General features: G+C 43.6%; 1 protein-coding gene across 25 annotated transcripts in view; it reads right to left on the reverse strand.

Annotated features, from left to right (window-relative positions):
- The window catches only part of LOC110489723 (plectin), a 190364-nt gene that overhangs the window by 21179 nt on the left and 143896 nt on the right, over positions 1-25289 (reverse strand). For 14 of the 25 annotated variants that reach the window (XM_090199660.1, XM_021562579.3, XM_090199592.1 and 11 more), the window contains 13 exons: positions 22833-22894; positions 18334-18423; positions 16455-16532; positions 16147-16239; positions 13541-13707; positions 7305-7420; positions 6677-6777; positions 5913-6032; positions 4512-4607; positions 4191-4318; positions 1353-1446; positions 758-912; positions 200-500 (listed from right to left, as the gene is read on the reverse strand). In XM_090199660.1, the coding sequence (XP_090055786.1) occupies positions 200-500; positions 758-912; positions 1353-1446; positions 4191-4318; positions 4512-4607; positions 5913-6032; positions 6677-6777; positions 7305-7420; positions 13541-13707; positions 16147-16239; positions 16455-16532; positions 18334-18423; positions 22833-22894 (1601 nt within the window). Of the gene's footprint in view, positions 1-199; positions 501-757; positions 913-1352; positions 1447-4190; positions 4319-4511; positions 4608-5912; positions 6033-6676; positions 6778-7304; positions 7421-13540; positions 13708-16146; positions 16240-16454; positions 16533-18333; positions 18424-19300; positions 19316-22832; positions 22895-25289 lie in introns of all 25 variants that reach the window. The other 11 variants (XM_090199573.1, XM_090199656.1, XM_090199575.1 and 8 more) reach the window with 1 other exon arrangement.

Raw genomic sequence — 25289 nt, forward strand, 5'->3', positions numbered from 1 at the left:
CACACAGGCAACATCAATGTAATGTCACAGTCAGATAGAGAGGATCTAGCACTTGAGGTTGGTAACGAACGTATGCAATGTCTCCATTCCCTCGGATTAAATACAAAAGATATGGAAATATACGGAGAGTCTATGAAACAAAGTTATTATAACACCCCACTAAAACATATTTCCCCTTTGCCCCCTTAAGGTCTAGTACCTCGTCAGCCTTGGCCCGTTCGATCTTGGCGCGGAAGTCCTCCACGGTCTGGTGCAGGCCCCGGTGGCTGCCCAGCTGAGACTCCACGGTGGGCAGGTCCGAGCCCCACTCGGCCTCGTCAATCCGCCTCTGACTCTCCTCCACCCAGGTCAGCAGGTCCTGGGCGTAGCGCAGGGTCACCTCGTCCATCTCAGGACGCGCCCTGGTGGAGGGCTGCTGGATGGACTGGATCATCTGCGACTTGAGGCGCAGGTTATAATCGGTGCGCAGGTTCACAAGACGCTCGTGAAGGCGGTATACCCTGTGGGAACGACACGCATTCGACAGGTAAGTGTTCTGTCCTGTAACACATTTTCTTCGGTTACATGACTATGGTTACACAACAAGCTTAGGTTTCAATCATGACTAGAGGGGGATGGGGATATCATTTAGAGAAAATTGTTTCTATCCTCACAAAGCAAATCGTTGTAATCGATCAGTGTATATAATAGAATAGAATCAAATAGAAAATAGATACTTTATTATCCATTTTGTGAGAAACTGACACGGCCAACACACCTGCGGTACATCTGCTCGGCCTGCAGGTGGCGTCCATCTTTGAGCAGCTGCACGTCGTTGAAGAGCAGGCGGATCATGCCGTCTGCCTTGTCCAGGTCCCGCTCCATCTCGGCAGTGTGCTGAGCCGGCTTCCCTGCACTCAGGAGACGGATGTCCTAGAGGGAGGAGGGCATACCAATATTAATGTCATTAACCTATGAGCTTTCGAGAGACAGAAGGTAAAGGGTTTCTATGGTTGACAGACAAGTAATGCTTCCTCTACTTGGGAGGATTTCATGGCTTGTCAAAGTTGTTGGAGATAGTTAAGATCTTCCTTTTGTTCTGTGAGACTGTACTTATCCAGCCCACCTCATGCTGTTGTATGACAGGAGAGGGAATACCGTTCTGATTGGATGACTGGACACATTGGTTTTGAATGAGGTAGTAAACAGACAGCTAATGATTTTCTAACTGGAGCATATGACTCCAGTTAGACAATCACTGGCCTATAGCAACTTTACATAATTGAGGACAATGGTTGTCCTTAGTTTGTCCCAGTCCCAGCCTCAGTCCCAGCCTCAGTCCCAGCCTCCTCACTGTACAGTCCAAGACTCACCGTCTGCAGCAGGGTCTCCAGCTGGTTGAGCTGCTCCTCACACACACCTGACTCCATCTGGACTTTACTGACAATCCTCTGTAGTCTCTCCAGCCTGAGGGAAGATCATTTTACCTTTATTTAACTAGGCAAGTCAGTTAAGAACAATTTCTTATTTTCAATGACGGCCTAGGAACAGTAGGTTAACTGCCTTGTTCAGGGGCAGAATGACCGATTTTTACTTTGTCAGCTCGGAAATTCGATCTTGCAACCGTTTCGGTTACAAGTCCAACGCTCTAACCACTAGGCTGCCGCCCCAGAAGAGGAGCATTAACACCGATCTGGACAAAACACTGACCTGGTATAGAATTTCACTTCTGTACAATGCTAAAAGTGAACGAATCAATAGAAAAACAAACAAACAAAAACGTTTTATGTATCAAGTATCAAATATAACATATTCCTTGCTTGGCCACAGCTAAAACCGTCATAACATAGTAACACAATTACCCACAACAGCACAATCACTGAAAGTCCAGAACAAGACACTTACAGCCTCTTTGAATGCAGCAGGTACTCTACTCTACAAGGGTCCGTCACAAATGCCATACTCTTGTCCCTATGCTCTCCCTTCTAAAGTCCCAGGTAGAGAGGTGGCTCTTCTTAACACAGCCCCATCGCGTCATGGGAATTCTCTCCCGTCTTGGCAGGGACAACACATTTCTGCTGCGCTTGTTCAGCCATTCCTCATCCCAGTTCATGAATAAGGCTGCCCAGATAGAGCACAGCCCAGTCTGATGAACTTAGTTGAAACTAGCAAACGAGAACTGCCCATTATACTGAACGTGGACCCAGCAAACAAGGCTGTCTCATGACAGTGGACCAGCCCATTTCAAGACGACTTGCAACACAACACCACTCCAGCCATCTAGCCTTATGATATTGATAATATTGGTATTTGATGTCTTCTGACAGGTAATCAGATCTGATTAAGTTACGAGAATGCATTTTCTAAAAAATAAAAAATCGCTCTGTACAAGACTTGGCCCCTGTGAACAGAGGATGTCTTTCTTTGCAATCCCTTCATTGCAGAGGGAAAACATGATTCAATCACAACATCTGGATACAGAGTCTCCGAAATAGGGGAGATGGGTAATATAATTACTGTGCGTTACTTAGCTTCAGATGTTGTTCTTGCAGCGGTTTAAACGGCACATGTAACTAACAAGGAAATGGTCCGATAGAATTGTCTCGAGAAGAATCCATCCGTCACTTTCTGTGGTTTTTATATGAATCATGAATCATCCGCTGTAAGTAAGTTGCACTCATCAACGGTCTGATATTCTAAATCGACGCTCTGTGGCGCTACTTAAATCAAAGAAACTAGTGGAAACGTCCATCTAAAGTCAAGGACGCATGAAGTCATCCCCGAAGAGCTTAGAGAAATCAGGCAGGACAGTGTCCGAGCCCCTACGGCATCATAGATAGCAAACCTCGGGCGTGCCAATGGCATTACTGTTCCAGAGGAACTGACTGTCGACAAACCAGCCTAAACAAGGCCCCAGAGCAGTTCAAGCAAGGAAAACTGGGTTTAATCGACTAATGGAGTTAGTTATCCAGGATTCTCTCACACAGACCAACGAATCAATGACCGGTATTGTGTCGAACAATGACATATTCTTCCCATTTTGTAACATGAAGACCGATTCTTTTCTAACAAAACAGGCAGAAACTAACAAGGTCACTTGAAGAGAGTAGATATATACTAAACAAAAATATAAACGCAGAGTTACAGTTCATATGAGGAAATCAGTCAATTGAAATAATAAATCCATTAGGCCCTAATCTATGGATTTCACATGACTGAGAGTTCAGATACGCATCAGTTGGTCACAGATACCTTTAAAAAAAAAATGGACCTTACAAAGGGCCTTAGGATCTCGTCATTATATTTTTGTGCATTCAAACTGCCATCGCTAAAATGCAATTGTGTTCGTCGTCCGCAGCTTATGCCTGCCCACACCATAACCCCAACACCCCCATGGGGCACTCTGTTCACAACGTTGATATCAGAAAACCGCTCGACCACACGGCGCCATACACGTGCGGTTGTGAGGCCGGTAGGACGCACTGCCAAATTCTCTAAGATTGCGTTGGAGGCGGCTTATGATAAAGAAAGGAACATTAAATTCTCTGGCAACATTCATTAATTCATGAAGTCAGCATACCAATTGAACACTCCTTCAAAACTTTAGACATCTGTGGTATTGAGATTTGTGACAAAACTGCACATTTTAGAGTGCCATTTTATTGTCCCCAGCACAAGGTGCACCTGTGTAATGATCATGGCGTTTAATCAGATTCGTAATATACCACACCTGTCAGGTGGATGGGTTATCTTGGCATCCCCACTAACAGGGATATAAACTAATTTGTGCACATTTGAGATAAATACACTTTGTGTGCATATAGAACATTTCTGGGATCTTTTATTTCAGCTCATGAAACATTTTATTTATTTATTTATTTTTATTTATTTTACCTTTATTTAACTAGGCAAGTCAGTTAAGAACAAATTCTTATTTTCAATGACGGCCTAGGAACAGTGGGTTAACTGCCTGTTCAGGGGCAGAACGACAGTTGTACCTTGTCAGCTCGGGGGTTTGAACTTGCAACCTTCCGGTTACTAGTCCAACGCTCTAACCACTAGGCTACCTGCTGCCCCAGGCACCAAGACTTTACATGTTGCGTTTATATTTTTCGTTCAGTGTAGATCCAGATGAGGATTGATGGAATCGTGGAATTCGTGGAAGAATATGGCCAGACATTGATATCCACCACACAGCTTTACTCACTCACCTCTCAAACTCTATCCTGAGCAGTCGTTCTCTCTCTAGGATGGACACGTGCAGACGGCCCCATTCCTTCTCCACATCAATGGGATGGTAGCCTGGAGGGACCTTGACCTGACCAGCATGCACTGCACTCTGTAGAGGGGGTGGTGTAAAATAATAAGTGTTATCTATCTATATCAATTTGTCAAAAAACTGACTAGAGTATAATGGAATGGGATCCAATAGAGTCGAGTACAATTGAATACAATAGAATAGAATTAATCGAATAGACTAGAATGCAAACAGAATAGAAAATAATAGAATAGAAGCTCTGTGCATGGCTAACCTCAAAGGACTGATAGATGAGTTTGGAACGGTGCTTGTCGGCCTCCTTTGCAGGCAGTTCTGTCTCTTTGAACTTCAAGAACTGACGCCACAGGATCTGAAAGAGAGAGACAGAATGAAGGAGAACATTTTCCCAGCGTTCTCGAACGAACGGTCACAAGGGGGACATGTTTGTATATATATATAAAAAAAAGAATGTGCGGTGAAATGCGTTGTTTTACAGGGTCAGCTATAGTAGTACGGCATCCCTGGAGCTAATTAGTGTTAAGTGCCTTGCTCAAGGACACGTCCGAAGATTTTTCACATTGTCGGCTCAGGTATTCAAACCAGCGACCTTTCGGGTTCCTGGCCCAACGCAGATGGCGTATAAAAGAAGACACAGATGGCGTATAAACACAAATAGAAACAAATAGGAGACTTCTCGAGATACTGCTTATGCCTGTATTTTGGGAACCATTTTCTAGGAAAAGAGATCTTGGAACTAGACCACCTTGAAGCACAATATACCCAGCCTTGTACCGCTCATTCTGATCATGCCATTACATCGGATGAAAAGGAGGTGGGACCATTATAATAGGTGTTCGAGTTGATAAAGGAAATTGGACACAGAAGTGAGTCCTCCTCTGTTTTACTGTACAATTCCTATGTATGTACTGTACAAGATTTGGAAACGGATTACAGCAACTGATAGGTTCGTGAATGTTATATACATTATCCAATAGGAGAACTTAGCTGACCGAGCCTTTATCTGACAGTCCCTTTTTGTCTCCACAGAGGAAGTTGCAGTCACGCAAACGCTTTACGACTCAGAGCTGGCCAGGGAATGGGGAGGGGCAGTACGGAAGATTCCACTGAGGTTGAGGTAGAATAATGTTTGCCTTCGGGTCTGCTTTCCTCAGCTCCGGCGCCATCCACCCAGATGTCACACGATGCCCGCAATCTCAAGGCTGGACACACGCTGTAAGTGCTCCGGTTGATGTGGTATCGAACGGCAGAGCTACCCGCTTGGTCATAATGGCTTAACTATTTAGCGGCCACGCGTCTCAGGAGTGCGTGGCTTCTGTTGATGCACGTGCGCATACATATCAGTAAGAGCTCAGAGAAACGAATCTCCAGAACGATTTGATCATGTAAGGCATCTCTGAATAGGCTTATGGTAACCGAAAATAAATGAAGGTGTGTGTGTGTGGAGAAATGTAATAAACATAATTCACAACAATAAAAAAAAATGCCTTAGCTACAGACCCCGATATATAGACACAGAAACACATACAGTATATTCAGTATCCAAGCTCCAGTATACATTATGTCTAGTAATAGTTCTTTATATGACCAGCAGCAAGTAGCATTCCAATCCCACTCACAACAGCGCTACTAGTAACTGTCCAGGTAGGAGACTCACCTCTATCTCCTCATAGCTGCCTGGGAACCTCCTCTCGCCGAAGATAACGACATGGTGGCTTATCCACTGGCGAATGATAGTGACCAGCTCATAGTACTCCGTCCAGCGCAGCTCCAGCTCCTGTAACACAGACACAGCAGAAAACAGCAGACAATAACAGGGTTTAACAACAGACAGCAAGAGCCTTCTCCTGGAGAGCCATGATAACTCGCCTGCTCACACACCACCCTCACTCAATTAGGTGTCAACAGAGAGAGAGAGAGAAAGTATGTTTATGTGCAATAAACAAAGGTTCCCTCCTTTACTCACTTTCATTATATGTTTAGTTATCATTGGAGAACAAATGGCACACTAAAATCTGCAATACACCATTTTGCTTTTCCAACATGGCTCTTCTGTGTGCTGGGATCATGCTGTGGTGTGACATGGTGTTTATTGGGTAGAAGGTTCTTTGAGGTAAACACAGAAGGTTGCTAATTTCCTGCAGCTCCATTAACGATCACAGGATTTCCTCTGTGGTTCCAAACTGAAGTGACTCTGGATGTCAGTGTTTTAAACAAAACAATTCACTCTCATTGAATTCACTCTCATTGAAAGTAGGATTGAATGTAATAACAGTGGCTTAGCGTGCCCCTTTTTGAATGTATCAATCTGAGTCTCGGACATAACATATGTCCAGTTTGTGAGTATATCAGGTTTAGGGACAATCTTGTAAAAAATAATTGAAGTGATCAGAGATCAGCGGTGGTCAGAAATACACTCACGTTAGCCTGGATTCCATCCTGGACATCCCGGGGCATGGCATCATACAGGGACGACACGTAGGTGATGATGGACTTCTCATCAGGGTGCGGCACGTCAACATCTGGGAAAATAATTGTGTGTTTCTAGATTTTTTTTCACAGCAAAAGAGGAATGGAGACTCTGCAAATACCAAAAACGGAATTAAGTACTTTGAGATTCATTGTATAACAAAACGTTCAGTGTACCCGGTCATTATTTGGTATGTGAAGATGATTGTAAACATTAGTTATACGCTTAGATCATGTTCATGGTGGATTTGGAGAAAGGGGGGGGGGGGTATGGATTATATTTCCAAGCTCTTCGTGTTCCATCTGGAGTCTCTCACGCCTGACTCTTCCTCCGTTAAATATCAAAAGTACAAAGCTGGGTGGTACGTGGGCGGAGAACTTGCGGTGCATTCGCTAGGAACAAAACAGAAGCAAACCGCGAAAATGGGGAGGGAATTTGCCGAATAGAAACTATTGTTTGCGTTGGAAGAAAACGTTTTCCGTTGCGAAACATTTTGATACAGTGTGCACTTGTGATTCCACCCCTGGTGCGGAGGTCAGCCATCGTTACATGTACTGGAGGATCTCTGTGCAGTCTTACCCTCTGGATCCAACAGGCGTGTCACGCCCAGGTCTGTCTCTGCCACGTTGAAGGCGTACTCCAGGTTCTGCACGTTGGTCTGGCAGTACACCTTACTCATGTCAATGAGTCTAGGCCTGAGGAGACAGAACCATGGGACATCTGTCACGATTGGTGTAAAGGCAGTGTAGGCAGTTGAGGAGGGTATAAGGACTGACCGGGCAGATACTGATAATTCATACCTACATATCACTTGTCCTAAAAAATGGCACGTCTGTATGTCATAAATCTGCAGTGAACACCTGCCTCCCCTGAGGTGCTTGGCATCTATATATGAACGGAATGTTACATGGGGCTGCAGCAGACAACCAGGGCAGACATATTTCAAATTAGATAAACACCTACACTCGCTCCCCGTTACACTCATCTGCACCACGGAGAGGATAGTAAGTGAAATAAAAAATACCCATAAAGGAAACATTCAAATCATGCTGTTACTCAAATTCAAATCTTAACCAATTGAAACATAACATTAAATAAAAAAATAAAAAGATTGGTAACAAAAAATCCATCTCTAATTAATTTTTTATTGCATCCATTAAGTAAAAATGTCACCGTTTAGAGCTCATTCTATATTTTATGGCACAGTATACTCATTCTCTCTTTACAATACGCTCACATTATTCTGATATACTCTGAAAGTAAAGCCCAAGACAAATAAGAGAGAAGCTTAGAGCAGATCCGTACAGCGATTTGACGTGATAGGTGGAGCGGACAGCGTAGTAGTCCCCAGGGCTCGGGGCTGATTCCTGGCACCGCACCTCCCTAAGAGAGAGCTGCTTCCGTGGCCTGGGGGGCCTCCCTTCTACCCTACTGGGGCTGACCAGCCTCCCCTCCCCTCCCTGGAGGCTGTGAGGGCTCCAGTCATGTCCCAGCCCTGTCCCCTGGCCCAGCTCATGGTCCCCTGAGTGGGAGTCGCAGCTGGAGTGGGCCACTGAGCTGTGAGAGCCCTGGCCTGAGTCGCAGGAGGAGCCTTCTGAGAGGATATCGTCACACTGCATGACCACACGGTCTTCCAATGAGCTGACCAAGCCCGTGACCCTGCTGGACGACCTGTCAGTCCTCTTCCTGGACTTCAAGGACAGCTTCCTCTTCAGATTCGACATCATGGTGCCTTCTGGGAGTTGTAGTCTCCCCAAAACGGAGAGCTAGCTGGCTAGATGTTTCGTACTCTTCCAGTGGCAAGTGAAAAACGTTGCACTTAACAGTGAGCTTCCAATTCCAAAAGGCTTGCTGCTCCAATCATTCTAACCAGCTTCCTTGTGATGGTTTGGCGTTTGCTCAGGAGACAGCCGGGTCCAGGTCTGCAGAATGTGCAGGTTTAATCCCACCCGAGCACTGACGTCTTCAAAAAGACACAATCTTCATGTTGAGGTTACAACGAGTGCTCAACCCTCTCCGTGAGATAATAAACATCTCGGTACCACTAGGAGACTAACTGCTGTCATCCCCTCCTGACCTGACCTCCCAACCTCAGCCCTGTCTGTCCAGAACAGCTCCCCCGATATCAACTGTAACTTTCACCAGTCCAATGTAAGGTCCTTGGTTCCCAGGGTGACAACAACATTCAATCGTCCAAATAAGTGTTTTAAAAAAGTGCCGACTGTAGGCTGTGCAAAAAGTAACTCTGCGGTGTTTGCCGTTTGAGTAGGAGTGTTACAGTGACACACTTCTCTCCTTATGAAAATCAGCTAGTAGACTGCCTTAGGTGACACTCACAACTTAAAAAGTTTTCTCTCTATCTCTCTCTCGCTCTCTGTTAGAGAGAGCAGGGTGTAGCTCAACTTTGCAGGTACACGCACAGCTTTGATTGAACCTGCCCTGTGGGCCTCTCTTTCTTCCTTCCTTTAGTGCCACACCTTGCTGGGTATTTACCCAGATTTCCCTCATCACATGTCCCTCTTTCAGTCGCTCTCATAATTCATTCAGACTCCCTGGGGATGTGCAGGGTGCTGCTTTCATTACATGTTATGTGCTGGAAAACACTATTATTTACAGATAATGTGGCTGTCTCTGTGACTTTTTAGGCCTCCGCCTAAACTTTGAGAGACCACAGACATGTCTCCACTCATCCACTCTCATATTCATGTCTACATGTAACTGTATGCTTCAACAGTGACTAAAGCAGCTCCGAGGCCATTGTAATACTAACAGAAGGACTGAGAACTCATCTAGTCACTCCTCTAGTCCAGGGCTCCCTAAAAAAAGGATTCCTATACATTTTTTTAACCTTTATTTAACTAGGCAAGTCAGTTAAGAATAAATTCTTATTTTCAATGACGGCCTAGGAACAGTGGGTAAACTGCCTGTTCAGGGGCAGAACAACAGGTTCTTGTCAGCTCGGGGATATGAACTTGCAACCTTTCGGTTACTAGTCCAACGCTCTAACCACTAGGCTACCCTGCTGCACAGGGAAAGGATAAGTAATAAGTGAAAGGATAAGTAAACAAACCCATCTTTCCCAATTCTATACCACCCAGGTGCCTCAGACAGCACCCTCTCCACCTGAACGTATATTAGTGAGTCTAATAACATAATAATAACAGCATACACAGTAAGTGCTCAAATCAGTGCCGGTATCTGTATCCATCTGGCACAACACCCACCTGTGGTATTCCAAGCCCAGGGCACTGACAAGTTCAAAGGAATGTCTTATTAGAGCTGCCTGAAACCTGTACGATCAGGTACGGCCAGGAGAGGAGATTGAACAACTACAGAGTTAGAATAAAAATTTAATTTACCTCAGGACTAGTCAGAACTGAGAAATAAACACTAAGTGGACACACAAACCTATTTTATAAGACATGGAAAACCTATCGCTCTTTTGTTGAAACTAGTGTCTGATTGATTTATGTACCTGATAGTTTACATTTGTACTAAATATACACTACGTTACCAAAATTATGTGGACACTTGTTCGTCAGATTCCAAAATCATGGACATTAATATGGGTTGGTCCCCCCTTTGCTGCTATAACAGCCTCCACTCTTCTGGGAAGGCTTTCCACAAGATTATGGAACATTGCTGTGGGGACTTGCTTCCATTCAGCCACAAGACCATTAGTGAGGTCAGGCACTGATGTTGGGCGATTAGGCCTGGCTCACAGTATGTGTTCCAATTCATCCCAGAGGTGTTCGATGGGATTGAGGTCAGGGCCCTGTGCAGGCCAGCCAAATTCGGCCACACGCTTTGTGCACGGTGGTTTTGTCATGCTGAAACAGGAAGGGGACTTCCCCAAAATGTTGCCACAAAGTTGGAAGCACAAAATCGTCTAGAATGTCATTGTATGCTGTAGCGTTAACATTTCCCTTCACTGAAACTAAGGGGCCTAGCCCGAACCATGAAAAACAGCCCCAGACCATTATGCCTCCTCCACCAAACTTTACAGTTGGTACTATGCATTGGGGCAGGTAGCGTTCTCCTGGCATCTGCCAAACCCAGATTCGTCCGTCGGACTGCCAGATGGTGAAGCGTGATTCATCACTCCAAAGAACGCGTTTCCACTGTTCCAGAGTCCAATGGGGGCGAGCTTTACGCCCCTCCAGCGGTGTGAAGCTTTACACCTCTCCAGTCGATGCTTGGCATTGTGCATGGTGATCTTAGGCTTGTGTGCGGCTGCTCGGCCATGGAAAACCATTTTATGAAGGTCCTGACGAACAGTTCTTGGGCATATGTTGCTTCCAGAGGCCGTTTGGAACTTGGTAGTAAGTGTTGAAACCGAGGACAGACAATTTTTACATGCTACACGCTTTAGCACCCCTCGATCCCGTTCTGTGAGCTTGTGTGGCCTACCACTTCACAGCTGAGCCGTTGTTGCTCCTAGACGTTTCCACTTCAGAATAAAAACACTTACAATTGACCGGGGCAGCTCTAGCAGGGCAGAAATTTGACGAACTGACTTGGAAAGGTGTCATCCTATGACGGTACCAGGTTGAGAGTCACTGAGCTCTTCAGTAAGGCCATTCTACTGGCAATGTTTGTCTATGGAGATTGCATGGCGATGTGCTTGATTTTATACACCTATCAGCAACGGGTGTGGCTGAAATATCAAAATTCACTAATTTGACAAGGTGTCCACATACTTTTGTAGATGTACAGTTGAAGTCGGAAGTTTACATACACCTTAGCCAAATACACTTAGTTTTTCACAATTCCTGACATTTAGTCCTAGTAAAAATTCTGTCTTAGGTCAGTTAGGATAACCACTTTATTTTAAGAATGTGAAATGTCAGAATAATAGCAGAGAGAATGATTTATTTATTATATTTTTTTTCACATTCCCAGTGAATTTTGGCCCATTCCTCCTGACAGAGCTGGTGTACCCGAGTCAAGTTTGTAGGCTTCCTTGCTCGCACACGCTTTTTCAGTTCTGTCTACATATTTATGGGACTGAGGTCAGGGCTTTAAGCCATTTTGCCACAACATCTGAAGTATGCTTGTGGTAATTGTTCATTTGGAAGACCCATTTGCAACAAAGCATTAACTTTCTGATCGATGTCTTGAGATGTTGCTTCAATATATCCACATAATTTTCCTCTCATGATGCCATCTATTTTGTGAAGTGCACCAGTCCCTCCTGCAGCAAAGCACCCCCACAACATGATGCTGTCGTGCTTCATGGTTGGGATGGTGTTCTTCGGCTTGCACGCCTCCCCCTTTTTCCTTCACACATAACGATGGTCATTATGGCCAAATCATCTTCATCTCTAGGAGACAGAACGCGTCTCCTTCCTGAGCGGTGCGTGGTCCCATGGTGCTTATACTTACGTACTATTGTTTGTACAGATGAACATGGTACCTTCAGGCGCTTGGAAATTGCTCCCAAGGATGAACCAGACTTGTGGAGGTCTACAATTTTTTTTTCTGATGCCTTGGTTGATTTCTTTTGATTTTCCCATGATGTCAAGGAAAGAGGCACAGAGTTTGAAGGTCGGCCTTGAAATACATCCACAGGAACACCTCTAATTGACTTAAATGATGTCAATTAGCCTGTCAGAAGCTTATAAAGCCATGACATAATTTTCTGGAATTTTCCAAGCTGTTTAAAGGCACAGTCAACTTAAGTGTATGTAAACTTCTGACCCACTGGAATTGTGATACAGTGAATTATAAGTGAAATAATCTGTCTGTAAACAATTGTTGTAACAATTACTTGTGTCATGCACAAAGTAGATGTCCTAACCGACTTGCCAAAACTATAGTTTGTTTAACAAAAAATGTGTAGAGTGGTTGAAAAACGAATGTTAATGACTCCAACCTAAGTGTAGGTAAACTTCTGACTTCAACTGTAGTGTATATTAAATATGATGTGAACATCAATACGAGGATACAAATATATATATTTTTTTAATAAAATAAATATTGCCCAGGGTGGATGGGGAGGGATTTGGACACATGTAAAAGAGAAAAATACCACTATGAATTACTGGTAATTTAGATACTAATGGTCAAGCAGCTAGCTATTTATATTGTACATTTGAAGCAGCTCTTCTACCAGGCACACCTACCAATGATTGTACCTATATATTACCTTATGTATGACCTTGTGATAATAATAATAATAATTTGAAGGACTAGTCAGAACCAGCATGGCACACACTACCATTTGACAATATGTCCCATTCCTGCCCTATCTGCTTCACATCATGTCATGACAACCCCGTTGCATGTAGCTTAGCACTACCGGAGACGCTAGGACAAGACATATTAACACCAAATAGTGCCACTGTACCCACTCATGTTACTACTGTGGGTAATAACATGAGTGTGTACAGTCTACAGAGGGGTGCATTTGGGGTACTATTTTTGGGGTTAATCTCACCTTTAAGAATAAACCTGAAATGGCTGGAGGTGAGGCTACATTTGAGGAGACAGCGGGGCTTACGTGTAACATTCTGATGTTCCAATCCAAAGATGTTCACCAGTATCTGAACATTAGGTGCAGTATAGTCTCTTTTGACATACTTTACCCAAGATTTGGTTCTGGGTACAGAGATTAAATACTGTAAACCTTACACTACGTATTGTGGCTTGAGGTGTCGGCCGCCAAATAATAACAACATATGCCATTTAGCAGACCCTTCCGCCAATCACGCGTGCATATATTTTACATTCAGGTGGACACGGGAATCGATACCCAGTATCCTGGCATTACAAGCAGCATGTTTCTACCAACTGACCCACAGAGGACCACTTACTGGTGTTTGTGGATGACGGCGCTGAAGAGCTTGCCGTCCCTCCAGCTGGTGGTGAAGTTGTCACAACGGATGCCCTGGTAGCCCTCCACCATGCTCTGGGACCACATCAGCAGCTTCTCCTTGGCCGTCATGTTGTCTGACTGGCCATTCACCTGGATGTCCGAGATCTAACAGGGGAGGATAGATACCGGGGTTAGACGGGGGAGGATAGACACCGGGGTTAGACGGGGGAGGATAGACACCGGGGTTAGACGGGGGAGGATAGACACCGGGGTTAGACGGGGGAGGATAGACACCGGGGTTAGACGGGGGAGGATAGACACCGGGGTTAGAGAGGGGAGGAGGCCACACGCTACCAGGGTTGGGGTCAATTCCATTTAAATTTGGTCAATACGGGACGTTAACTCAAATTGGATGAAAACGCCTCCTCAATGACAAGATTTGGAATAGAAAATGGAATTTCAGTTGACTTCCTGGATTGAATGAATTGATATGGAATTGATCCCAACCCTGCTTGTCATGGTGGCAGAGGGAGATAGTTTGAAACAATAAAGATATCATCTATTTGAGAAAATTGATTATGCATTGTAATGGATGGGGTTTGATTCAATCATATGATATTCTGGTTCAACATGAATCAGGTTTGTCTACCTCAATGATCTGTGGTGGAAAACAAGAAAAAACATAGTTTTTCAGCCAGGGTAGTACATATGTGACATCAAAGTGAACCACCAACTAGATCTCAATTCCTAGGTCATTGAATAGGTGGGAGGGATGTCCGGCGGAGACTGCTCCTGCTTTGGGTCTCAAGACACAACTTAAGCACTATCTGGTCCAGTGCGGGAACACACACCATTGGCTAATGTGGCAGGACTTTATTTGGGCTGGAATGGAAATTAAATGAGTCACAGTCACCAGAGGCTCAGAGGGTACTCTCTGTTCTTGCCAAAAGACCGCTCATTTACCAAATTCTCTGCCGACTGGTCTCTTTCTGTAGTCGGTGTGTGTGGGTATACTGTAAGTGTGTGTGTGTGTGTGTGTGTGTGTGTGTGTTCTCCTCGGGATCCAATCCACCCTCGATGGCCCCACCCTAAACCTCACCCCTCTGAAGAAGAGGAGAATTCCTATGATGACTCACCAGGCACCGGCCCTGCTGTGTTTTCTCCTTCTGAGAAATGGGAGATACCCCTCTCTATCCAACGCAGTACATGGAGTACAGTAAACCAATGTAAAACAACAACTAGAAGTTGAACTGATGTCTGTTCCCAGTGGGTATACTCTATACCAGTCTTAGTTAGGTATCAGACCTGTTTTCAAATACTATTTGAAATCATTTATAATACTTTAGCTAGGCTTGATTGAGATTACTTGGCTTAATGGAACCAATAGTCAATGCTACCTTGGAGAATAGTTTGCAGGACACAATGTTCGTTTAGTTCCTCTGCCTACATCGGCACATGGGTCCCACCTGGATTCAAATACTATTTGACATCTTTCAAATACTTTTCATGTTTCCTTAAGCCTTCCTGGAGTGCCAGTTGGGCAGGGTTTGACTATTGTATTGGTTCCACTATGCCAGGCAAACTCAATCAAGCCTAGCTAAATGATTTGAAATGATTATTGAAATTGTGCAGTAAGACTGGTGTAGAGTATACCCACAGGGCACAGACGTCAGTTCAACTTCTAGTATCTCACCATGTCATTCGATTTTGGTTGAAAGTTGTGAGAAAAAAAAGCAGTGGTGTGAAGTACTTAAGTAAAAATACTTTAATGTAATACTTAAGTCGTTTTTGGGGGGTATCTGTACTTTACTTTATTATTAATATTTTGGACAACTTTTACTTCACTACATTCCTAAAGAAAATATTGTACTTTTTACTTCCTACATTTTCCCTGACAACCAAAAGCACTAGTTACATTTTGAATGCTTAGCAGGCCAGGAAAATGGTCAAATTCAAGCACATATCAAGAGAACACGTGGTCATCCCTACTGCCTCTGGCCTGGTGGACTCACTAAACACAAATGTAAATCATTTGTAAATAATGTCTGAGTGTGGGAGTCTGCCCCTGGCTTTCCATACATTTTAAAAGAAAAAAAAATGTGCAGTCTGCTTTGCTAAAGATAAGGGATTTTAAATGACTTACTTTTACTTTTGATACTTAAGTATATTTTAGCAATTACATTTACTTTTGATACTTTAATTTAAAACCAAATACTTTTAGACTTTTATTCAAGTAGTATTTTACCGGCTGACTTTCACTTTTACTTGAGTAACTTTATATTAAGGTATCTATCTATACTTTTTTATCTATACTTTTCTTCAAGTATGACAATTGGGTTTTTTTCCACCTCTGTTAAAATAATTATAATTATTAAACTGTAATAATACTATGATTGAAATATATTTCATAATAATTTGATAACAGATTTGACAGCAATGTGATTTTCTGAAAGCGATGAGGTAACATTTCGAGTGATTGAGATCAAATATGATTGGATTGAGTTCAATTTGTGATTGCTGCTGATTGGCTTGGATCAGAGCCAAGGGGATAGGAGGATGAGGAGCTATATGATATGGGAACACAACACTGACAGAGAAGGACACCTGGAAGTGAAGGATGATGGTCCATATCAGCCCAAGGGTCAGCTTGGGGTTACCATCCGCAATGTCATCGTTTCTGATGTTCACCAGCTTGACCTGTGATTGGACGACAGAGAAGAGCGAGACTTAACAATTATAGTAGCTCACATCATAGTAGATACATTATTACCCTGTTCCAATGCATTTAGATAATTGTCTCAGTCACGTCACTTACAGTAAGTCATCTTAATACAGTACAAGATAAGTAAACTCAGAGGGTAACTCATGTTACATTTTCTCCATTATTATATTTAAATTGTTGTTTCTCTTACCTGTCGGTGTTTGAGGAAGTCCAGTGCCATCTGTACATTCTGCAGCTTGTGGAATCTCATGCGGCCTTTCTCTCTGGGCTGGAGAGAGGGAGAGAGGGAGAGAGGGAGAGGGAGAGAGAGAGAGAGAGAGAGAGAGAGAGGGGTGGGGGAAAGAGAGAGAACGACAGAGAGAAAGAGACAAAGAAGGGGGAGACCGAGAGAGAGAGTGGGTGGGGGGGTTAGAAACAGACTGGACAGGAGTTCATGCTACCTTAGAAGAGGCGTGGAGAAATGCGAGTGAGACATTACGTCGGAAGAGAAAAATGTGATACAGCTACGACAATATTCGACAAACAGGAAAAGGGAAATTGGGAAATAAGTTGTGGACTCAATGACAAGAGTACACCCGATTTTCCTCCAAAGGAAAGGATGAACGACAAAGAATACGATGAATAACTGAGGTGTCTCACAGATCTCCAAGTACAACTTCCCTCATTATAAAACCACATGATTGACATCATACCTGTTCTTCACCTTCGACAGACAAACACAGAGGTAAATAGGAGATATATTTGGAGTGAAGGGGGGGAGCATCAGTCATGCATTGGCTGAGCCAATAACATGATTAGTTATTAGGTACAGGAATCTTTGGTTGGTTGGTTGGTTGGTTGGTTGGTTGGTTGGTTGGTTGGTTGGTTTTGAATTGTGTCACCACTTCATACATGTGTTCTGATTGGAGAACAATGAACTGAAGACTTCCACTTCCAAAGAATACTGTATTTGTGCTATGTAATAAGCTTTAGTAATTGAGCTAAACAGAAACCAAGTTATTTTCAAACTGATCATTTCCAGTGCTTCAAGTATTGTTATAGCATCAATGACTAGTCAATGAAGTAGTTAGTCAATTATGTCCTTCCTTCATTCAGCCATGGCACCTACTAATAACAGAGGGTATTTGTTTACAGCCAGCAGCGAAATGGTTAATGCACCTCTGAGACTTTGCAATGATAAAAAAGTGATGCCCAAAAGGGGGGAAAAAAAATGGAATCATAAGCACAGCAAGTGACATCATGCACAGCCGAGCCACTGGGTAATGGATGACTCAAGCCACATGAAGTAGAAGATGATGGCGGCCGAGTTATAGAAAACCCCACTCACCAACCGCAAGTTCCTGACCACGTCTCTCTCCCTTGCCTAGCCCCAGCAAAGAGCAGTGCAAAGAGAGGAGGCATAGGCCAAAGGGCAAAGGTCAGCATACAGGAAAGGGGGGGAGAGTGTAGGGGGGTAAAGAGGGGGACATGAGGAGAGGGGGGGAGCAGAGAAGGAGAACCAGAGAACAGTCAGACAGGAGCACACAGTACAAAAAGAGAAGCCAAAGTGGGGTTAATGTGTTAGGACCATGGAGGCGTCTGGTAGATGAGCAGAGACCAGCAGAGACCAGCAGAGCGATGAGCTACTGTAGCAGAGACAGAGTGCAAGGCATCCATAGAGTTCTGCAGTAACCTATAATGCATCATCATAATGTGCAAGCATCCAGTGTTGCTAGCATCTTACTGACTTATTTTAAAAAAAAAATCGAAACAACTACAAATGGTTAACATTTCCGGGGACAAGAATGAAAGGTAGGTAAGCAGGGGTTGTCTTAGACAGTAAATGGGTCTTTGTTTACTTTCCAGTTACTGTCTAGTTAGGTTGTGCTACGACTTGAAAGTCTAGCTAATGTTTTGCTTTGCTTCGGGGATTGTATACCGGTTTGGATTAGGTAGGTATAAATAAGGGTTCGACTTATGTTTCTTAGGGTCAGGTTTTCAGAGTGGGGGGGGGGGGGGGGGTTGGATCAAGGTTGGTCGCAAGATGCCAAGATCAGTCCATTCACCAATCAGAAGTCAGCAGCACTCACCAGCGTCTCCCCAGAGAGGACCTCCAGGAGGGAGATCAGGTTGTGTCCATCTCTCAGGTCTTCATACAGGTCTGTGACCTGACGCTGTGACTGTGGAACAGAAAGAGAAGGGAGAGATGTAAGGCAAGGGTTGTCATCACAATGCATTTTTTGTTGTTGCACCACACCTAGACAAAATACCTAGAAGCCGTGCATTGTATTGATGTAATAACGCTTTGATATTCTGGATCTGGTTATGATTCTGATTTGATAGGGTACCTAGACATGGGGATCATTCTCTCACAGTAAACCTTGGAAAGAGCAACCAATCTTTACAGTATAAAACTAGACAAAATGTTCAAGCTCCTCTCGGATCAGTCTACGCGGCTCATGCTATAAACCGTCAGCGCTCGCTCTCTCTCTCTCTGTACATCTGTACAAAGGACAGGAATGCATGGCTGCGGGCAACCAATCAGCCTGCGTTCGACACTCAGACACTTTCTAATTGGCAGCTGCCAGATCTACTGAGAGATGATGGATTGACGGATGACAGGGAGTCTTCATAAAAATAAAAAAAAGTTGCACCAATCAAAAACGACTAAATCTTTCGCACATACATATAAACAGTACAAACACAGGCAGATACCTGCACATGAAAACAGATACTACAGTGAGTCTTGGGACTGCATGCCTGCTATAATCAATTCCAGTCAGAAAAATTAACCGTGATCGTGAGCAGAAGAGGGTGTAAGCTTAGAAAGAGACGTAAGGGAATGACTGAAACTGAGGGATTTGTGGGCCCACAGTCCACAAGGCATAGTCCTATTTCTGTGTGACACCGTCAGTTTAATTCCTCGTACTTTCACAGCGAAGGCATAGGCGTGGGGAGTGGATCGTGTTCAGGTGGAAGGGGAGAAAGTGAGCTACATCAGAATGTGTCCCACATACATTGCCCTTCTGCTGGGGCTTGCAGGCAGCTGGTACCTACCTCTGCTTTCCAGTGCTGGACGGAGGAGAATGAGTGGGTGAGGGACGAGACGGAGAGAACAAAGGGAATAGAGAGGGAGAATGACCGAAAGAGGAAGAGAATATGAGTCTGAGATTAGAATGATTCATTATTCAAATGGCACTTTAGTAAAAATAATAATAAAATAAAATAAAGGATGAGTGAAAATTAAAACGGTTAGATGAATAGATTAAAAGAGAATGGTCAAAATAGTTACTAACATTAGTGTTTTATGACATGGTTAATGTTGGGAGATTGCAGGCAATGCCTTGCTACTGTGTCAGTGTGTTGCTCTGTCCTCGCACAGGTATGTACAGGTATGGTATGTACGCAAGTATGTATGCAAGTCTCGACCCTGCAAGTTGTAACACCCACTACTACCTTGATTTATTACTGGCATCAATGGTAAGTACTTATATAATACTGTGTGTTATAAGTAGTTATACAACCCTGTGTGTGAACACAGTAGCTCACTCCTGCCCACCTGTGGTGTACACACTCCACCGGTGGTGGCTTGAAATGCAGCGAGGGTTGATGATGGCCACTAGGGATCCCTGTTCACACATTAATCGTGTAAGATTGTTCAACTTCAACTAAGAGTCTCCAACTTCAACAATATTATACAAGTTGTACGTCTGGAACTGATGGGACAAGATCGCATAACATTCAAGTGTTTTTCTTCAGTTGAACTGCGTGGGGCTGCAACACAACGATGCGGCCAAATTACCTCAGGTCAGTCAATATCCGACTTAAATTTGAAGGCATTCTACAGTATAATTGCAGTGTGAAATTCTTCTCTCTCATTGGTTCCTCCATGGTAGCTTACAACAGTCTCTCTCTGCTGTCCTGTGACATATGTTTAAACCCTGTCTGTCATCAAAACACAATAGCCCATGTCGGAGAAGCTCAGATTGAGTCAGCGTGATCAGGTGGTGTCATGTGCACTCCAGTCAACTCGAGTCAAGTGATCCATTTGATCGGCCCTCATTGTGAGTCCATCAAGGTTAAAACCATTAGGGCCAGTCAACACAGAACCTGACAACTCCTCATCCACCACAAACCACACACTAGGCTTTCCCATTACAAAACACACTTTAGGTGATGCGTCCTTCAGTTAACCTAGGGTTTACACGTAGGTGATGCGTCCTTCAGTTAACCTAGGGTTACACGTAGGTGATGCGTCCTTCAGTTAACCTAGGGTTACACGTAGGTGATGCGTCCTTCAGTTAACCTAGGGTTACACGTAGGTGATGCGTCCTTCAGTTAACCTAGGGTTTACACGTAGGTGATGCGTCCTTCAGTTAACCTAGGTTACACGTAGGTGATGCGTCCTTCAGTTAACCTAGGGTTTACACGTAGGTGATGCGTCCTTCAGTTAACCTAGGTTACACGTAGGTGATGCGTCCTTCAGTTAACCTAGGGTTTACACGTAGGTGATGCGTCCTTCAGTTAACCTAGGTTACACGTAGGTGATGCGTCCTTCAGTTAACCTAGGGTTTACACGTAGGTGATGCGTCCTTCAGTTAACCTAGGGTTACACGTGGTATTATATATCCTCCAGTTAACCTAGGGTTACACGTAGTATTATAATGTTGAACGCCTATAAAGACATAAACACGTCATTGTATAAGAAAATAGGGATACTTTCTGTCTCTCCGGTCTGTACACTTCATTAAAAGTGAACGGGGCATTACATCTGCAGAATGATGTAAGCCACAGTGGATTTCTTTTTACGTAACACCGTAAAATAACGGCTGAGAAACGCTCCATTCGGTCTTTCCACCCTTGTTGACACACAACAAGATTTATGCTCGAGTGAAAGTTATTCCATATCCTTTTACAACCCCTCGTGGTCCACCCCGGGACGTGACCGACTGGAAACGCATTAACAACATTACTTCAACATTAGTTCAACATCAGAAGAGCAGGCTTTCACACGGACAGACTGTTATAACACTTTCGTTTTACCGCAAAATTAATTTTAATGACGAGGCTAGTTCTGTAACAATTCATTGCATACCACATATTGTGTACGGTATTAAACGGTTTCTCAGAAGACCGTTCTCTCTTAAGAAAGCTCTTAATTAAGCATTCGTCTACTTCATGTCAATACATAGCCGACTTAATCTAAACTTTCTAAAGGTAAAATGTACCGACTTCGCAGTTTGTCGAACATTAAATGAGATGCAAATCTTGTCACATAGGCCTACCGTTTTGTCATACTGGTAGCGGGAAGACAAGAGACACAGATTGATTCCTCTGATAATGTCTGTAAGGAGCACTTAAGGACCTTGACTAGCAAAGAGCTAAGGGCGGGCGGGCAGTCAGCCAGCCACCCAGACTCAACAGTCAGTCTGTGTAGCACATGTGCTACTGTTGGCCCAGCCAGGAGCCACCGGGCCTTGGGCCCAGAACAGAATGTGGTGCTTCAGAGGCAAAGAGCAAAACGAATCCAGATGTCTGTGACTCACATAAAACACTCAACGAAAAGACTGTGTGCTTGTGTGTTATATCAGGAACAGAGTGTGTTCGCACAGCACGGCGCACATACACTGTGCATGGAAAGGAAAATAGTATTTTGTTCTTTTTTTTTAGGGGAAATTAATGGGTTTGTTTCTTTTGAGGGAGAATGGAGAAGTATGAGGAGTCCCTTAATGGCTTGAGCTGTAAACGTTTGGTTACTGGTGGGATTTTGTCAAATGAATTATGACCCGGGGGTATTTATACATGTACTAGTGGGAGGGGCTGTCGTTATAATGTAAAAATCATGTAAAATAAAACTGATCCTAGACCAGCGCTCCTACTCTGAGATGCGTTATGAATACAAGCCCTGGTGTTTGTTAAAGAGTCGTCCCCGTTTTAAATTTGAAAAACGAAACTACACATCCAAAACACATCAATAAAGTATCTGGCCGGTGTAGTTACGATTCCTGCCAAAGATTCTAGCCTACTCCTGTCATTAGTGGCAAAATGACTTCTGAAGCTAAAAATCTTTTTTTTGCCGAGAGACTAAATTGCAACCGTCAGAAAACACACAGCTCAGCCCCCATGTGGTTGGTTGGCCAATTATGAGGCATGATTCACGAAGGAAATATCTGCCATTTGCCATTCGTACACATCACTTCTGGACCAGTAGTGATCCAACTCAACATAAAATCCTACTTTGACAACTTCTGTGGTTGTTCTGCCACTTCAGTAACCACCATTTTCATTAGTTTTATGGTATTTGACTGACATTTATGGATAATAACACAGGAATACTGCTTTTGAAAATGCTGTATGAGTCATTGTGAGAAGTCCAGTAAAGCACAGAAACAAAATTGACACAAATCTATTGAAATCAAACTGATGTTGGTTAAAAATGAGTCGGTGTGTGTGTGTGTGCACGTGATTGTCTTTGTGTCTAAACTATTGATACCAGCAATGAGTGCATTAAAGTAAGCAAGGCAGGGAGAGTAAGTTAGGTATTGAGTTATTGAGCATATAAATGTACTCTGGTAGTGTGTGACCATACCTTTATCAAGTGTTTGTTCACCCATTTTGTGAAGGTCTTTTTCTGTACTCGATCCCGTTCGTCTGCAAGACACAAAGAGCAAACGTCAGACATGATTATAGAAAAACAAAGATTAGATAAACCCCCGGAGTACATTAATAAGTCATGTTGAGGTATTCTTTACTGAGGGTTAAGAAAACTCAGTCTAAATGAAAAACAGATCGCAGGGTATTTGGGGATAAGGAGAAGACCAAAGGATTTAAAATACATTTAACATGAACAGCGAGCGCTGATATCTAACAAGTATCCCAGATGCCGCCATCGTTTTGCACATCCCCGAGACAAAGAGAAGTCATTGGATGGGATTAGTCTAGCCCGGTGAGACATGACAGCAGAGCGTCGGGACTAAACATGTCTGACTCACGAGAAATCATCATAGCACAGTCAGTGTCTAGATATACACCCTCGTTGTCGAGTTGTGTCTGCAAATGCTATTCACTAACAAATGACTACAGGCAGGGCCTGAGGCTTAGTGGAAGCATTTACACTGTACAGGTGCTTAGTATCTCTACAGGCCTGGTACTGTATGTACACATATGTTGCTACGTACTGTAACGGACACTGTTGCGCTTGTGGAACGTGACAAGATATGGTAGCTCTCAGAGAGTAAGACAACGGTGCCTTAACGGGCAGATAACCACATCGGGCTGACCAATATTCATGGGTATGGAAAATGTATTTCACCGCGGTTTAGATGTTAAAATGATTCTCTAAACTAAACTAGCTTATTTTGTCACATAAAGTGAAATTTGGCAAACTATTCGAGTTTTAGCAACCAGGAAATGGCAGAGCAATTTCTGCATAGTGCAACTTTAAGGAAGCCTCGGGTCTTCAGCTACTCCTATGACAGCTCAGGTCATGTTACTGAATGAACTGTTAAACATGCTATATAAGTTAAACGTTATCAGTCTTACAAGGTGGTGAAGAGCATATTAAGTACCACTCACAGGTTAGGCACTGCAGAACCAAAGTACAACGGTGTGTGCTGATTCACTGTGACTGCAAACTCAACCCGCAGGCTACACTTCTGTATTCTCAGGTGGGCGCGTCCGCCATGTTGCTATTGTGTTATGGGATCACGTTGCCATGGCAACCATAGGGTATGTGTGTGTGCCTGGAGACTATTGACTTCTGTCATTCTCTGTTGTTCATCAATAAAGCTACAATACGAGGGCAATCCTGATTTATACGGGACACTCCCGCTCACAGTTTATGCGAGGTAAAAATGCTCAAGTATCACGGTCGGGGGGACTAAACACAAATACTTGTGTTAGTCCAGCAGTGGTGTCCAGCTTGCAATCAGCATACACAGTGCACCCAGTCATGACTCGGGCTAAGACAAACTATTTAAACTGCATTGTGTGATGCCAAAGATAAACACAGTGATCACAAATTCACAATGGTAAAAGGGGCGAAAGTCCTACCTCCTTTACCCAAAGCCATCTCCTTGATTCACTGCAGGACAAAGGAGTGTTTCAGCCCATCTTACAAGTGGTAATCTAATAGGTCCTCCTGAGTGAGTCACTCTCAGCACTTGATTTATAATTGCCCATTAACCAATAGACACATGACTACTACTCCACTCTTCTATAAAATAACCACAAGTGAATGAGCAAGTAAGATAATATCTATAAATGTCATTCAATAAGAAAAAGGGTATACCCAAACACACTTCAGCCCAGCTTAAATGAAAAAGGGAGTTAGGTGCTCGACTGAGGGACTTGAAATTCCAAAAAACAATCCTTACCCCAGGACATTTCAATGGGTGACTATGCAGGAAAGGAAAAAAAACAACAACAAAAACAACATTTAAAGGACGCAAACAGCCTCCCTGTTTCGGCGTGAAACACCTTCATTAGAGTCTTGAAGGCGTTTTACACCGAAACGGGAGCCTGTTCGTGTACCGTATAGAAATGTTTCAGATCCATGCAGAAACAGAGTGCTCCTTTTTCTTTGTAATCCTGGATAGTCAACCGTTAAAGTGTCCTGGGGTAAGGAATGTTTTTTGGTCATTCTATAGGAGCTTTATCAACAATGTATAGGCCTACTGAGATTTCAACCCCACATTTTGTGAATGGGTTCGCTGACCACTAGGGTGGGAGGGAACGGCTGATGTGTTAGATTAGTGGGAGTGTCCACTCTTGGTCACAAATGTGGACGACTGGAGAGACACAGAAAACATGACAGCAAAAAAACAACAACAACGTCATTTTAAATCTAAATGTATTCCCATAGATGATGATTAGAGAAAGCTCAAACTGTAATTGAGAGTGCACTAAAGGCTCACAGTGGAAGCCACAAGCCCTCTTTCAATTTAAATTGACACTGACAGTTGGTATGTATCTCAGCATCATGAAGGAGCTCATTATTTCACAGACTTGTCTGTGCAGGGATATGAAAATGGTCCAATCCTATAAC

Source organism: Oncorhynchus mykiss, chromosome 2 (assembly GCF_057628025.1).
Source record: "Oncorhynchus mykiss isolate SJ-2025 chromosome 2, ASM5762802v1, whole genome shotgun sequence".
NCBI classification, from domain to species: domain Eukaryota; kingdom Metazoa; phylum Chordata; class Actinopteri; order Salmoniformes; family Salmonidae; genus Oncorhynchus; species Oncorhynchus mykiss.